Genomic DNA, 15,531 nt, shown 5'->3' with positions numbered 1-15,531 from the left:
AATGATGGAAAGTCTCCAGCTGGAGGTGCTCTGATCATTGATATCAGCTGGTCCAGTGTGGTTATAGTGTAAACATGATTCTTGGGTGTCTTATTCTCTGGCAACCTTGAGGATCACCAACTAGTCACTGAGAGGCATCAAAACATTGCATGAAACAACAGCATTGCATCAGATCCCATCAACCATGAGGCAATCACAAGGATGCAAAAAGTAGTTCCTTTATTATCTTCACTGTCATAGATTAAAATTGTAGTTATACATTACTAGAGGCATCAACATAGTCTGAACTGACCACATTTTAAATACGGTGTGGAAACATCAACGGCTGCAAATCCTCGTGCAGCTTATTGTACCATCACATACAGTAGCAGTAATAATGTCTGCAGTAGTTTGAAACAAACACTTTTAAGTGACTTAATGCCTCAAATAATGTTTTCTTTTTAAACCGCAGTCTTATAACACATCCAAGTACTTTAAGTTGGTGCAGTAAGAGTCCAGTGTCAAATCAAAAAAAAGGTTTTTCCCTGTTGTGAAGTACGGCTTCAGAGCTGTGGTACACCATGGGAAGACAATACTTAAGATCACTCAAAAAAAACAAAAAAAAAAAGATATGTGCAAGGTCCAGCTTCATTTCACAAAATAGGACGGAACAAATCTGGTGACATTTTTAACTGTTTTTTAATATAAATATGACAATCATAATAATTATCTTTGAATAGGCTATCTCTTATACCTGACTATTGTTGAACACAAACAAAAGGAGGAAGAGGAACCAATGCACAGAAGATGTCAAGACACAGAGCCAATCCAAGAAAGAAAATTAAACAAAAAAAAAAACATCTCCTCTGGAGTCTGGACTTATTTGGCCACCCAGAATCTGAGGCATAGCGAGAGTGAGCAGAACTACTCACTGGGCCAGGCTTTCAATCTGTGAACACACTGTATGTCTCAAACTCCTGGAGGCAACCGCTGATGTGTTGCTGTCCAGCATGAGCAGTTAAGTGTGTAAAGAAAACTGTCAGCATACATTTGTGACTGTTGAGTATGCATGGTTTAATGAAAGATGGGAGACATGTGAAGAGACTCAACGAATACTTTGACAGTATAACAGATGAATTAATAAAAGGTGTATACACAAAAAAATGTCTTTTTCTTAGAAAAATAAACACTAGAATGGCACAGGACAATAAGGGGACATACTAAATAAGTGTTTTTCTTTATCTACCACAGAGCCATTGGGGAAAAGTTATAAAAATAAGTGTGTCTGTATTCAGAATTTTAAGGAAACTAAACTGGTTTACCCATGTTAACCCAGGGGAAGAAAAGGGGCAGGTGGGCTGGCAACAACAAAAAAAAAAACATACCAAAAGGGAGGGGGAAAAAAATAAATTGGCACAACATCACTTAAACAACAAGGCGGGTGTTACTCTGCCACAGACAGGCTGACGATGGGCAAGAGCGAGGCTTCCTCTGTCCACATCTAGAACAAAGTGGCAAGGACTGGTCACCCAGTAGCGACGGACAGGGATGCTGGTTGTCGGCGTTACCACAGATCACCCTGGATGAGGCTGCGAGGCTGCAGGTGGGATGACACATGAAGTCACCCACGCCAGATCCCACATGAGCTCACCCCCTAGTTAGTTCACTTTATCCTGGAATATGTAGAGGTTGTTGGTCGTCGCCACTGCAATGATGTTGTCCTGGGGATGCCACGCAGTGTGAAGGATCTTCTTGTTGAAGTCCAAACTGTCCACGCTGATTTCATCCTTCTTACGTTTGCCGCCAGCGCACACTTTGCGGGGCTTTAGGACCTGCATGGGCTTGCTGTTTTCCCGGGACGCTTCTAGAGTTACATCCCGCCTTTGGCCACGGTCGAACATCCGGAAGAAGTTGTTGTATGAGCCAGTCATCACCACGCTGTCAGGGGGAATATGAGAAAGGTGTGAGCAGTGTCCAATACAACATTTCTTCCAAACCTGTCCACTTGGCCGGTAGATTAGAGGTTTACTGTCCCCTTGTATATTTTCACTGGCCCGCCAGCCAAAAAATGAAAATAACTTTTTCCCCATAACCTCATCATTTATGATTATATTTCAGGGAATACAGATAGAGCAGTGAGAGAAAAAACAGGGTTAGGTAGGGTTCTTTTCATAAGCAAACTGGGGGACCAGTGGACTGGTCCATACAGGCCGATGATTGGCCCACGAGCCATCAAGCCATTGGCTATGTCAGACCCTGTGTCAGAGCCTTTAACACCAGTAATTTTGGCATAATGTCTATAGTTCAAGTATTTAACATGTTTTAGGTGAACAGAGTAGTAGGCTAGAAGTAAATGCACCATTGGTATGCAGCTGATGTAGAGATGAATATAAAATAACTTGTTCAAAGGTCCTGCAGTCATTACTAACAGAGCTTTGGAGGGTAAAGTCATCTTTGCCCTAATTTGCAGGTGCATCCCTGCATAAAACTGCAAAATGTAAAATAAGGGCATCAGTCTTGAAAATCATGTCATTGTGTTGCAAACGCAGATAAGGAAACATCACCAAAGACAGTGTAAAATAGTTTTTCATAAAGTGTTATTTCATCTGCGTGTCCTCACCTGTCATTTCCATTCCAGCAGCATTCAAACTTGTCAAAGATGCAGTCGTTCTCATAGAGCGAGCACAGCTTGCTCCTCAGGTACTCATGAACCTGTAATGATCAGAGGCAGGTGTGTCAAAGATCTCTATTAACACTGCAGATTAGGATATACTTTAAAAAAAATCTGACTTAAACCGACACATAAGCCATCTACGTGCTCTTCATATCATAAAGAAGCTCATCACAATGGAACAAACAAAGCCAGAGCACAGCAAAACCACATATTTATGGTGCCTCCTAGTGGTCAATATCTAAAATTACAAGGAAGACTCAAATAAGGTGTGGTCACTGAAAAAAAGCCTGCATTTTTTTTCTTTCATTAACGGTGTTTTTGTAAAATAATGCAACTACAACACAGTATCACTATTAAGAATACATGCACATCACCCACTGAATTAAATATGAGATCAAAATAAAATAAATGTAATGTTCTATTTACAGGCTGTAGATACATTACCACACGGGCAATAATAACAGGACAAATAAATACACTGCTCAAAAAATAGAAAGGGAACACTTAATCGTCACAGTATAACACCAAGTCAGTTAAACTTCTGGGATATCAATCTGTCCATTTAGGAAACACAAGTGATTGTAAATCAATTTCACCTCCTTTGGTGCAAATGAAACTGGCGACAGGTGCAATGGAGAGGTGAAAGCAAGACAACCCTCCCAAAAGGGAATGGTTTTGCATGTGGTGGCCACAGACAATTGCTCTCTCTTAAACCTTCCTGAATGATTCTTCTCTAGTTTTGTGTTCTGCTCGTGTCCTTTTCTCTACAGGTAGCATGAGGCGGTACCTGCAGCCCAATCAGGTTGCACAGGTAATCCCAGCTCCTCCAGGATGGCACACCCATTTGTGCGGTCACAAGACGGTTTGCGGCATCTCCCAGCACAGTCTCAAGAGCATGGTGGAGATACCGGAAGACACGCTGTTACAAGAGGAGAGCTGGACAGGGCCAGAGAAGGGATTTAAACCAGCCGCAGGACCGGTATCTGCTCCTTTGTGTGAGGAGGAACAGGAAGAGCACTGCCAGATCCCTGCAAAATGACCTCCAGCGACTGGTGTGCATGTTTCTGACCAAACTGTCAGAAACAGACTCCATGAGGGTGGCATGATGGCCCGAAGTCCTCTAGTGGGACCTGTGCTCACAGCCCAGCACGGTGAAGATCGACTGGCATTCACCAGAAAGCCAGAATTGGAAGGTCTGCCATTGGCGCCCCGCTCTCTTCACAGATGAGAGCAGGTTCACACCGAGCACACGTGACAGGCGTGAAAGAGTCTGGAGACACAGTGGTGAACATTATGCTGCCTGGAACATCATCCAGCATGACTGGTTTGGCGGTGGGTCAGTGATGGGGATGCCTGGGGAGGCATATCCTTGGAGGGTCGCACAGACCTCCATGTCATAGCCAACAATACCCTGACTGCCGTTAGGTACCAGGATGAAATCCTCAGAGCAATTGTCAGACTGCTGGTGCAGTGAGCCCTGGGTTCCTCCTGGTGCAGGACAATGTGTAGGCAGTTCCTGAATGACGAAGGCATTGATGCCATCGACTGGCCCTCTCGTTCCCCTGACCTAAATCCAATTAAGCACCTATGGGACGTTATGCATCGGTGCATCCGATGCCGCCAAGTACCACCACAGACTGTCCAGGAGCTCACTGATGTCCTGACCCAGGTCTGGGAGGAGATCCCCCAAGACACAATCCGCCGATGCATTAGGAGCACGCCCAGATGTTGTCAGGAGTGCATACAGGGACGCGGGGGCCATACACACTACTGAGTCACATTACGAGTTGCCGTGATAAAATTCACACAGTTTTGATCAGCCCTCAGTGGGTTAATGATTTTGTTTTCCCGTTCTGATGTGATTAAAGTGTTCCCTTCATTTTTTTGAGCAGTATACTACCCGTGTGTATTTTTCGTTGAGACTGTGAAAAACCATAAGTCATCTGACTTTAGATCAATGTTCATTATATTCAGACACTAGGTCATACATAATGACATGTTTAGCCTGCAAGCCTAGGTGACTTTTGACCAGGTTCAATTTAAACGCATGAAGCTCATATTCAAAGTCATTTCTCTGTTTGTATGGTATAAAACAAACACTCTCTAACACTGCTGATGTTACAACATCGCCAACATGAGACTGTCATTCTAAATGTTGGACTATTCCTTGATCTGTAGCAACAAGTCCTTTGTAATCCAGTGCTAATGATAAATCCCTCATAGCCTGTTTACAGTTGTGCAACAAACCCAACACCACACATTGCTGCTGTGCATCTGCCAGTCTCACCTGATAGGTCTCCACTGGCCTGCTCTCCATGTTCAAATCCCAAATCTTGACAGACAGGTAGTCTCTGGTCATCATGTAGCGTCCATTGTGGCTGAATTTAACATCTGAGATTGAGGATATGATCTCAGAGAAGAAGGAGCGATTACTGGGATCTTCTGGCTCCTCAAACACTGGACGAGAGAAAGGAAGATGGTATGAAAATAAGTAAAATGACTGCAGTACAGACAGGTTTTTGAGTGACAAGAGCACACACAGGGGTTACATAACAAGCCAGAATGACTGAGATCTGGAGATTAACACCAGATGATGTTTTTATGCCATAAACTAAACAAATCACAAAAGTAACGCTGAGAAACAGTTACACTTAATTAATACACTTATTTTTTTAAGAAAACCCAAACAGGTGTGCAGAATCTAACTTCATGATCTTGTGAGGCTGATAAATCCTTTATTGACACGGTGTGCTATGAGTGAAGCTCTGTCTATTTACACTGCAGTCATCTGATAGGAGTTCTGCAGTTATGTAACACAACTTAGATATTTCCAGTGTGTGATATATATGGAATAAACTGCATACATGCCGACCTTACAAATATAATATCCAGAATGAAGGAGGTTCTGTGTTCTTAATGTGTGCAGCAGGTAAACAGCAGGTGTTTTATGTATGTTGATGCTACATACTTTCTTCACTCTGATGTTGTGAGCGAGCACAGCCACTGACAAGTGGCGTCTGGTCTTCATGCATACCAGTGATGACAGAGCCAGATCACAGATATATGTCGGGAATGCACAATACCACAAGAAGTATGGAGTCTGATTTTAGTCTTGTTAGTTGGCGCAGATTCAGTCTTGTCAGACTGTTTTGAGGGCTGAGATGTATCAGCATTTCATCGAGCTGTTTACCATGTCAAACCTTCCCGTCACCGCTCTGACAGTCACCATTTTTCTGACAGCTGAGCTCCTGAAAAGTCCCGCAGCCGGAAAGTATTTTGTATTATGACAACCGGCAATGGAGAGAGGGTCATGTCATTACAGTCGCTGCGGCATAACTTGATATTAGGCAGTTTTAATTAGACGATTTAGATATTTATTGCTTTATTTTTTAGTTTTATGTGTTTGAAAATGTAAAATAAATAAGTTAACTTAAATGTTGCTAAATATGATGAAACTTGCAGGACCTTGATCCTGGTTTCAAGCAAGATGTTCCTCCTGCCTGCTGCGTTAGCCTTCTCAATGGTTTGTAAATGTTATGTAATGTTTGTAACGGTGTAGTATGAGATGTGTAGTTTTGTGACAATTGGGGAGTTTGGCTCAATTCATCGAGCACTAAGACACCTTTCAAGGTAGAGGATTGGTAATTAAAAAAGAGATCAAATCAGATACTCACATTTGGAGTGTTTGTCACACAGCGCTGAAATCCTCATGTCACACAGCCGGATGGTTCCTTTGCTGCTGCTGTAGACGAAGGTGTTACACTGATGAGGGTGGAACTCTGCTGCTGTGATGACCTCTGTTAGCTCCTCCATGTTGGCCGGTTTAATGTCAACAACATCTGAGAAGCGCGGAGTTAAGAGGAATAAACCTTTCCAGCGATTAGGATGTTAAAGCGCACGTGATAATCTGTCCTGTTCTGTTCTGCAGCACAAAAAACATTTCCTAAATTATGCTCTGAAAATCAGGGCAGTATCCTTTGGCAAGTGTCTAATTTGGTGATTTCCCTGAATAGAGCAGTTGCGCAGGGAGAAAAAAAAGAAAACAAAGACTTCAGACTGATAATGGACCAGTGTCTGGAAGCAAAATAAACATCAAGGATGACAATTAGTTTTTTCAGCCTAATTATTAGTTGGACATGAAAGATGAACAATGCGATGCTTCGACAAAGACGAGCTATTCAGAATTGTTTTCCACTTGTGTGACAATGTTATTTAGACGCCAACGTTGTTAATTCCCCTGAATTCTCTCCCTTCTCCCTGTCAAAGCGGCCGTTTTCATGTCAGGTGATCAAAACATGCGAGGCTGCATTATAAAAAAAATACTGCTGATCAACATCTGGCATTACATAACAGAGTTTTATGGATTAGGCAGGTGCACAGACACAAATGGCCACATGTATTTAAAAAGGATACTGAAGCTGCGGTCAGTGATCTCGAGGTGCCAGAGGTTGATGCGGAGGTCGTCTGCAGACAGGTAGGTCTCATTGTCACTGTTGACTGAGATAGAGTTGATATGGTAGGTGTGAGCGTTGGCGAACACCCTCCGTGGACTGGCTTCCACCATGAGGTCCATGGGTATTAAAACTGGTACCTGAGATGAGAACAAACAGGACATCACTTGAAACTCATATTCAAGGCAAGAATGAATTTGAAAAAGGTGTGAGGGGTAGGTAATAAGTTTCCTTTATTATTAAAACCTGAATTGCTCTCTCTTTAATTTTTTTGGCAAGGAGTCCCAGTATGAGCTCAAAGAGCAACGGCAGCAGATCAAATTATGAGCTGCAGTTATCTTTTTCCGTTGGCAACAGAAAAGGAATCAAAACCAGTCGCCCTTCATGATTCATAACGCACCCATTTTAATACTTTTGCATCCGAGCATCAGATTTGGAGTGGATGTAGATCTAAAAATAATGGCTTCTGGCTTTTCCTCAAGTTCGAGTCACAACCTTATATATCTTGTACATTATATAAAGCTAATGCCTTTGCACCCACAGTTAAAGCCCACACACACCTCTACCTATACGCAGTACTTGACCAACACTCCCGTTAGTTTTGTCACATCCATTATTTTGCACGGAGCTGAGCACAGCGCCACTCGTCTGCCGCAGCATGCTCGCAGCAGAGCGCCTTCATTATGATCAACTGAAGCTGCTCCACTGACCACCAAAGCCACGTGCACCCATGCTGGATTTCGTGTCAGGTCTTTTTTCTCTGTGTACACCTACACAACCTTCCACATGTAAAAACTACATAAGAAGTGTGTACAAAAATGAGCACAGTGTGTTTAAAAATGATTCAACTAAACACCTCAATGTACAAGTCGAAATGAGACGTAGCAGAGCTACCATGCGGGTGTTTGCCAATTCAAATAAATCAAATCAATGTGCATCCAGGATGGTGTAGTTAATTAATTCATCAACAGTTCATATACGCTTCCAAACCTTACATAACCAACCTCATTATCAGGAGGCAAAACTCAATAAGCACAACGTGAAGCGACGCTGCAAAGACGAACATCGTAGCAGGTACCATCACGTCTATGCCTCGTGTTTTCCAGCCGTGACACCTATTTGAATATATTGAATATATAATTTGGCGATCCAAGCAAACTGCCAGCAAAGTTTCACAAAGTTCAACTTTAAATAAAGTGTAATCAACCAGAATAACTGTGGCTATTCAGGGTGATTCTACCATAAGTAAGACACTAGGCAGGTAATCTGAGCAGTCGATTACCTAAGGAAGATAACCTACTAAACTTGGCAGCACAGCTCTCTCACTACTGTATATCAAGTATCAAATATATGTGTAGAGATTATTTTCAGCTCTGTGTTGAAACCCTGATCCGGCTTGGTAATCCCATCTCCTGAAATGCCCCTCAGGTTGTGTTTGACTCGAGGACTGACCCGCAGTGACGTGATAGTGTTGGGGTCTTTGTAGCGTCCATCCTCCTCCTTGAGATTATAGCCCTCTGGTCTCTTGTCCCGTTCGCTGATTTTCCACAGCTTGATTGTTTTATCTGTCAAAAATAAAAGAAATGATGTAAGTAACAGCAACAAATGAACAGTCTAACATGCTCTGCTTTCCCTGGGCACATCTCTATGATGTTGTGAGTGCAACAGCGCAGCTTCACACCCCACCCGGAGCATTTTAGAAGCATGCCTGTCTTACATTGTTGACTCAGATTAGGTTTATTTTGTCATTTTTCCTTAAATTTGGGGTTCTCTAACCCTGGATTCTCTGGGTTCTCTGTAATAACTGTCAACTCGCCATCTCTTTTGTTTTTTTTACCATGTAGTGCAGCCTTTTCTCAAAGGTATCAAATAACAGGTGGCAGCACAAAAGCAACCGATTGTAGCGTGAACTAACACTGAAGGAGTTTTGAACACTCATCAGCCATCAGTCTGTCTGCTGTCAATGTGATTGCATCACATCTGTGCAAAATGGATTCATGAAACTTTACAGGTGTGTAACTGAGACCAAAATGAAGGCCACATTTGAACGCGGGTGTGGCCTCGTAACACTGTGGCAATCACTACTGAGTAGTCATCTGTCAGCACGTGAACATGTTAACAGCAGTTGTTCCAGTTAAAAGAATGCAATCATTCAGGATACGATGGTCCAACAAAGGAGCAGAGAGCCTGGATACTGTGTTCAAGGGAGACAACGGGAGATCTCACTTATTACTGTTCGAGTTAACAGGAAGAGGCAATGGCTACATTACATTCATTATTAAAACACATTTCTCGTTCACAACTGACTGAAGTATCAAAAGGGGCAATAATTACTTTCTCTGTTAAATATGGTTGTAATGATCCCCGTTTGCATTTAAAAGTCACTGCAGATTGGTGTTAACGATTATCAGGGTACGCACTCAATGAGAAGGTTAACTAACTCACCGTTAGTTGACAACAAGAACTGGGCAGCGTTCTTCTGAGGAAGCCAGCGAATCTTGTTGATCTTCTCTTCTATTTCCAAACTCTTCAAGTAGTCAAACTCGGGCTCGTGACTCTGGAAAGTGCTGTAAACATTGTATTCGCTCCGGAACTGAGGCTGATTCTTATTCTGCAGGGAGCCGAAGATGAGAAGAGCAGACGTTAGACAAGAACGAGCCGGTGAGGATCGGTTTTGTTCTATATTTGATAAATCAGTATCCATCACTTGAATAAGAAGTGACAGCTTCTTTAACCGAGGCATGGATGCATAGTGTATCTCTCGTTAAAATTTAAAACTACTCTTTGCTTACAGAATGGTTTCCAGAAAAAAAAAAATCATCTGTTTTTTTTTTTTGATTTTGACGTTTGTAGTAATAAAACTCAGCTCGCAGCTGTACCTCTATTTCCTGCTGGAAGATGACTACACGTCCTCCCTTGTCTCCTGTGGCCAGCAGCTCCCCTGTGTGGTTAAACTCAACAGTAGATATGATGTCCGCTGCAAAAAAAGAAAAAACACATGACAGACATTTAAACTTGCATCTGCATTAATGTTAACTTTGACTAGCAGGGCTAAAAATGACGTCTCTCTAATACTAAAGACAATAAAGCACCGCTCAGTTCCTCCTCACTGATGGGATTTATCTGTAGTGGAATCAAAACGCTGGATGGACGAGTGTGGAGGCCGGAGATGCAGAAGGATGTCAGAGCATGTAGAGCAGACGGAAAATGATCAGTAACCTAGTTTTTCCATTCCTTCCCCCCCTCCATCAGTCAGACAGCGTTACAAGTTCCCCCAGCAGCAGTATCTTGCTTTATAAAACAAAACTCTGTCACACTCACACACACACGCTTACTTAACCCTTTGTTGCCCACTGGAGCAGAAAGACAATGCTGCAAAAGGTTGTAGCAGGAGGTCTTTGTGTACGTTATACTCCCTGAGGCCCAAAGTAGGGGGTAATACATTAGACGTAGAGGCAAGGCTACTTGAGAGGACATACTTAAATCTTCTATTATGGAAACAACTAATTATTTCTCATTATCAATCAGATGTCATTTTATTTATTGTATTAATTCAAAAATTTAGTCAATATGTATGAAATAATGAGCAATGCCCATCAGTGGTGTAAAAGCAAAACTCAACGGACACAGCAAAGCAACTACCCCATCAGTAAAGTGCATTAGTTATTAATGGAAGTCAGAATTTGTGGATGCTGCATGAATCAAGAACGGTGAGAATCAGAATGCAGGCTGAGGATAACGGACTGTTTTTCCGTCACTCTGTTGTAAAGATGTGTTTCTGTGCTGAAACATGGCAGAGGTGACATGAACTGAACGTTACTGCCTCACAGTGAAGCATGTTGACATCTTTAGATTCCAGCTTCACGCTCGTCTTTAGTGTCTTCAGAGCAACAGACTAGACAAAGACTTTCATTATCAAAGATCTTTCATTCATTTGTGGATAGAAAAGAAAAAAACAATATTTGTGTCACTGGCCCAATAAAATTTAAGAATAAATAGTTTCTCCTGATGATATATTTTTTCATTAAAAAAAGGGACATATTCTCTCCAAGGTGCATCAAGTGTGAGGAAAATATGTTGCATCTCTCGGGGAGAAGCCACCAGCCAGAATTTGACAGGAAGACCAATAAAAGCAGTCGTCCCGAAGGAAAATCAAACACCATTAAAACAAAAACAGAGCTTTCCTCATCATTTCAATGAGTCAGCTGTTTTGGGACAGGAGAGGTGCCACCATACCGGGCTCCAGCAGAAACAAAGGATTGTCCAGTAAAAAAGGTTCTGGTTGAAAGTTTTTAGAGGTTATGATTCAGCTGTATGGTCATTGTTTTTAGGATGTACTTTGTGGTGCATTACACTGACAGGTGTTTCTATTTTGTCCACAACATTTCTGTCCATGAGGGCAGAACGTCTCTTTAAAACAGGTTCTAGAAAAAACATTACACGCTTTAACAATTGGTGGTGTATTAATCCCTATTTTCTTTAGGACTGCCATCACCTCTGTGAACCTCTAGTAATTTGTAATAACTGCGGAGGACATCTGATCTAATCCCGAATCTGCCATGAAGTAAAGATTCCACTGCAAACTATCTACCATATTTCACCCAACACCAAGCTCCCGTGATAATATTAGCCCTGTGTGAGTCGGTAAAAATGTCCGTTTTCTGTGGACAGACACCTGAACAGGTACGACATTTGTGAATTCGTAAACTATTAAATAATGTGGAAAAGATGCTACGCTTCTGAAAGCTGATTACAACTGAGCGTAATGCAATGGCCAGTCAGATACATGAGTGCTCACGAGGTCAAGGATAAAATCCCTTATTTTCCCATTTCCCTATAGTTTGCCTGCATCATGGACTCTGAGCTCATGGTGTCCAAAGCACAGGTGGCACCTGCTGTCTTCTCTTCATCTGCCCAGCTCACTGTCGTGGTTTTTAGTCGATACTTTGCTGGACTGATCTATAAAAGGACACTGTAGTCAGTCACCGACCACAGTGACAATTAAGGCTGCACTTCCTGCAGCAGTAAAAGCCTTCCTGTGGCTCACCAGTGGAACGCTTTAAATGTGACGCAGCAACAGCAGGAAGTGTTTGGTTTGCATTAGCACTACCTTCACAATCAACTCCAATACAGCCAAGGAATCACAAAACAGGCTGTTGTGTGAGAAGAGAAGAAACAAGATAAAAGGAAAGAAAGCATATAGACCTATGTAACATGGCAGCTGAAAAACACAGCGAGCCTTTTAAAAATGGCATTTTCTCTCTCATGTGCGTAGTGACCACACATGCGGTTGATAGTCACAGTTCAGGTTAAGACTCATTATCTTATTGTCCTGCTGCATGGGTGTGTGTAGTTGAAGTGCGTAGCATCACGGCTCGCCACAGCGCAGCATGGTAAAACTGTGCTACGTCTAGCCGGTGGAAATGGAACAAATGAGGAAGACACTGCTATCTGCTTACTCACTGCAAGTTGTTTGTATAACCCAACAGCTATAACATTTTTCCCACTTCCCATCTGTGCTGTGCACTTGTAAATGCTCAGCTCTTGGCAGAGCTCATACCTTCAGCTACGTCGTCATCGATGGCTCCTTTCACCTGAGAGAAGCACCACTGCATGTCACCTCCAGGTCCTGCAGACATTCAACAAATAATTATTAAGTAAAATTCCAGCAGATTGCAAGTATTCAACATGTAACTTAATTTCAAGCCTCATAACGTTTCCCAGATTTTTCGCCGCATCGCCGTGGACATCGACTAAGATGCACAAGTGATAAACTTTGATGGCAGAGTTTTACATTTTTGGCCGATTGCCTCGGCGATAATTTACTACGCGATGTCCAAACAGTGGACTGATTGTGTGGCTGGACCTTTCTTGCTCACACATTCAAGTAATTGAAAAGCAGCGCCTCTATAAAGCATAAGCTTTTCCTTCAGCACAGTCTCACCTGAGGCTGAGAGGGATAATTAAAATGATTTTGGAACAACAGCCAGATGGCCGCCGCGTTGCGAAAATGTGTGTTGTCATACATGTGCAGTGTGCACACATCCTCTGACAGCTTCTGCAAGTCGAGGCTCAAAAGAAAAACTCAGTTTAGAGCACATTAATGATATCAAATTAATTTTAAATGCATCCACCAAATCTCTGGTTCTCTTAGTTTAGGGGGAAAACTTCAAATCATGTGCATAAATACTGACTGGACTATGATCATGCTAACAGGAGGTGAATTCAGTCTTTTATATTGAGCCTGGACGACTCCTACACCAGCAGGAGATGCTCTCATGCCAGGCTCCTAAAAATATCAACAAGAAAAAACATGCTTCCTTGTTTGATAATGACCATCGCTCGCCGAAACAGGTTTCTTCATCAACACAGCTCATTGCTCAATGAAGTTAATCCTCTACATATTTACACACAATCATTTCTGCCATTGCACAACGAAAACTGGTCGGATTTGTCGATAACAATGTCCAAGATGTAGTGCAACAGCTCTGCAGAATAATCAAGGACATTTATGAGTCACTGAGGCTTCATCATACACCCCTTTTATGAAATGATTCATGATTTAAAACAAAAAGGCAGGGACAGGGTTGATCCTGGCTAGGACGAAATGCAGCTCTCTAACAGGCTACCTTCATTTATTGCACAATAAAAATGCACAGAGCAAACAGGTGCTTCAATGTTCACATCAGCTCATCAGTTCAACCAGAGGATGATGTGCTCCTCTGCCCACAGACCAGTGCCATTTCCCCGCCCAAATGGACCAAACACATGTACTGAATGTGATAGTTCTGACCCATTTCTTGCAAAGTGGATAGATACCCATCAATCTCCATCGGATACAAAGGGCTAAAATCGCGTATATTTTTGTCATAACCAACATTCGCTGCTTTAGTGTCAGCTGATGAATGAATCGCGAAATGCTACGTTAGGCCAAACAAATCCTTTAGCCATCTGGGTCTTAGCTGAGGGGGGATTTTTCCACTTTTAATTATTTACGTCCCGACACTGGCTCCACTGACTTTACAGTCCTTTAATTCTGAAATCGCACTGAATATCTAACAGCTTACTCAGTCTGCAGCAGGCCTGAAGTGCTAGCCTGCATGTGGGCAATGTCAAAGTTTTAGCTAACGTTAGCTAGCCTGGCTTGTCAAGCCAGTCATGGCATGTTTGAGAAATTTGTGCAATGGAGTGGAAACCGCCAGCTTCGCCTCTAGCTATTTCCATTCTGCTCCGACATTAAATGCAGATCGTGTTACTTCAATGAGTGGCTTGTGTCGGTTCAGTCCCGTGCACAAGTCTGAGAACCAGCCGTCAAAGCAACGATAAGTTAGCTTCATGTTAGTGTCGCGGATAGCTTTGTTTGGCTAACACGGTATGCGGCTAGCATGCAAGACTGGTCCCGGGCCGGCGATAATGGTAAACAGCTACCGTTTGCTAGCAGCAGCAGCAGCTGGCTAGCTAACTAGCTAGCTTTAGCATGCAAGGGCAGGCCAGATGGGCGATGACACTCGAGTATGCTGGCTAGCTAACGTTAGCACTAAGCTAAGTTGCGTTAGCTAGCTAAACTGACACTCGGCTAGGTTAGCGAAATCTTGCACCCGTCGGGGCAGAGAGCTTGTCGGAACAGCGGCGCGTTGTGAAGAAAAAGGGCCGGCCCTGTTCGCTGCGTGTTCACATGTGTGTGCCGTTTAAATGAATTACCTGCCATGACGAGACAGACAGTGGAGCTTGCCTCAGTCAGTCACGATCCTGCTTCCCACTCCCACGCGCTGGTTCGTGGGATCTGAACTTTCTCTTCCGCTGAATCTGTCCGCCGTCTGCCTGCGCAAAACCCCGAATGTCAGGCGCCGAAATGTACCGTAACCCCGGTTATTTTGATGGCTCTCCTCCTTTTTGTTTCCCGCTCCTCTCGCTGTTGTTCCACTGGATCCTCTCTGTCAGTCACTCTCCCCCTCCGTCTCTCTTGCCGCATCCCACAAGTCACTTCTTCCCCACCCCTCTGCTCTCTCTCGCTCTTTCCGCACGTGAACCAAAGGGTTTTTATAATGCGCGCGCACAGAGCATGGCAGATCCACGGGGGCGCGCGTGCACACATGAAGAAGCGGTATGGCTGGAGAGTCGGTGTGTGTGTGCGTGACTCTGAGCAGACATTGTGCTGCACACAGGCCCACTCTCCAGTGTTATCATGCACATAAACCACCTCTGTGCAGCAGACAGGAAGTTATTATCCGTACAGTTTGCGCACCCACCTGAGCTACCGTAAAGGCAGCAGCAATCTGGAGCACGTATACGTAGATACTGTTTGTTTTCATGACTGAATAAACAAACTGGCCTTAAAGGACTGCACAATTTCACACTGTTTTACTTTGTTTATATGTGGCGGACCCTGCCACCTTTCTAGCTTCAAACAGTGTTCTGGGGCCTTAT

General features: G+C 43.2%; 1 protein-coding gene across 2 annotated transcripts; it reads right to left on the bottom strand.

Moving 5' to 3' along the window:
• Positions 1-202: 202 nt before the first annotated feature.
• On the bottom strand, positions 203-15,114 carry ppp2r2ab (protein phosphatase 2, regulatory subunit B, alpha b). Of its 2 annotated transcripts, XM_073478464.1 has the most exons (10): positions 14,806-15,114; positions 12,665-12,733; positions 9,984-10,081; positions 9,550-9,715; positions 8,557-8,669; positions 7,067-7,244; positions 6,328-6,492; positions 4,941-5,110; positions 2,600-2,691; positions 203-1,917 (listed from the first exon to the last, which is right to left on the bottom strand). In XM_073478464.1, the coding sequence occupies exons 1-10, from the start codon at positions 14,810-14,812 to the stop codon at positions 1,638-1,640; spliced, it is 1,338 nt and encodes a 445-aa protein (XP_073334565.1). In that variant the 5' UTR covers positions 14,813-15,114; the 3' UTR covers positions 203-1,637. The 2 variants fall into 2 exon arrangements, with proteins under 2 accessions (XP_073334565.1, XP_073334564.1); XM_073478463.1 differs by lacking the exon at positions 14,806-15,114 and having other exon boundaries at positions 1,548-1,917; positions 12,665-12,743.
• Positions 15,115-15,531: the final 417 nt, after the last annotated feature.

Source organism: Pagrus major, chromosome 12 (genome assembly GCF_040436345.1).
Source record: "Pagrus major chromosome 12, Pma_NU_1.0".
Classification (NCBI taxonomy): domain Eukaryota; kingdom Metazoa; phylum Chordata; class Actinopteri; order Spariformes; family Sparidae; genus Pagrus; species Pagrus major.
Note: the sequence above shows the minus strand (reverse complement) of the source record. Positions and strands in the feature narration are given on the sequence as shown.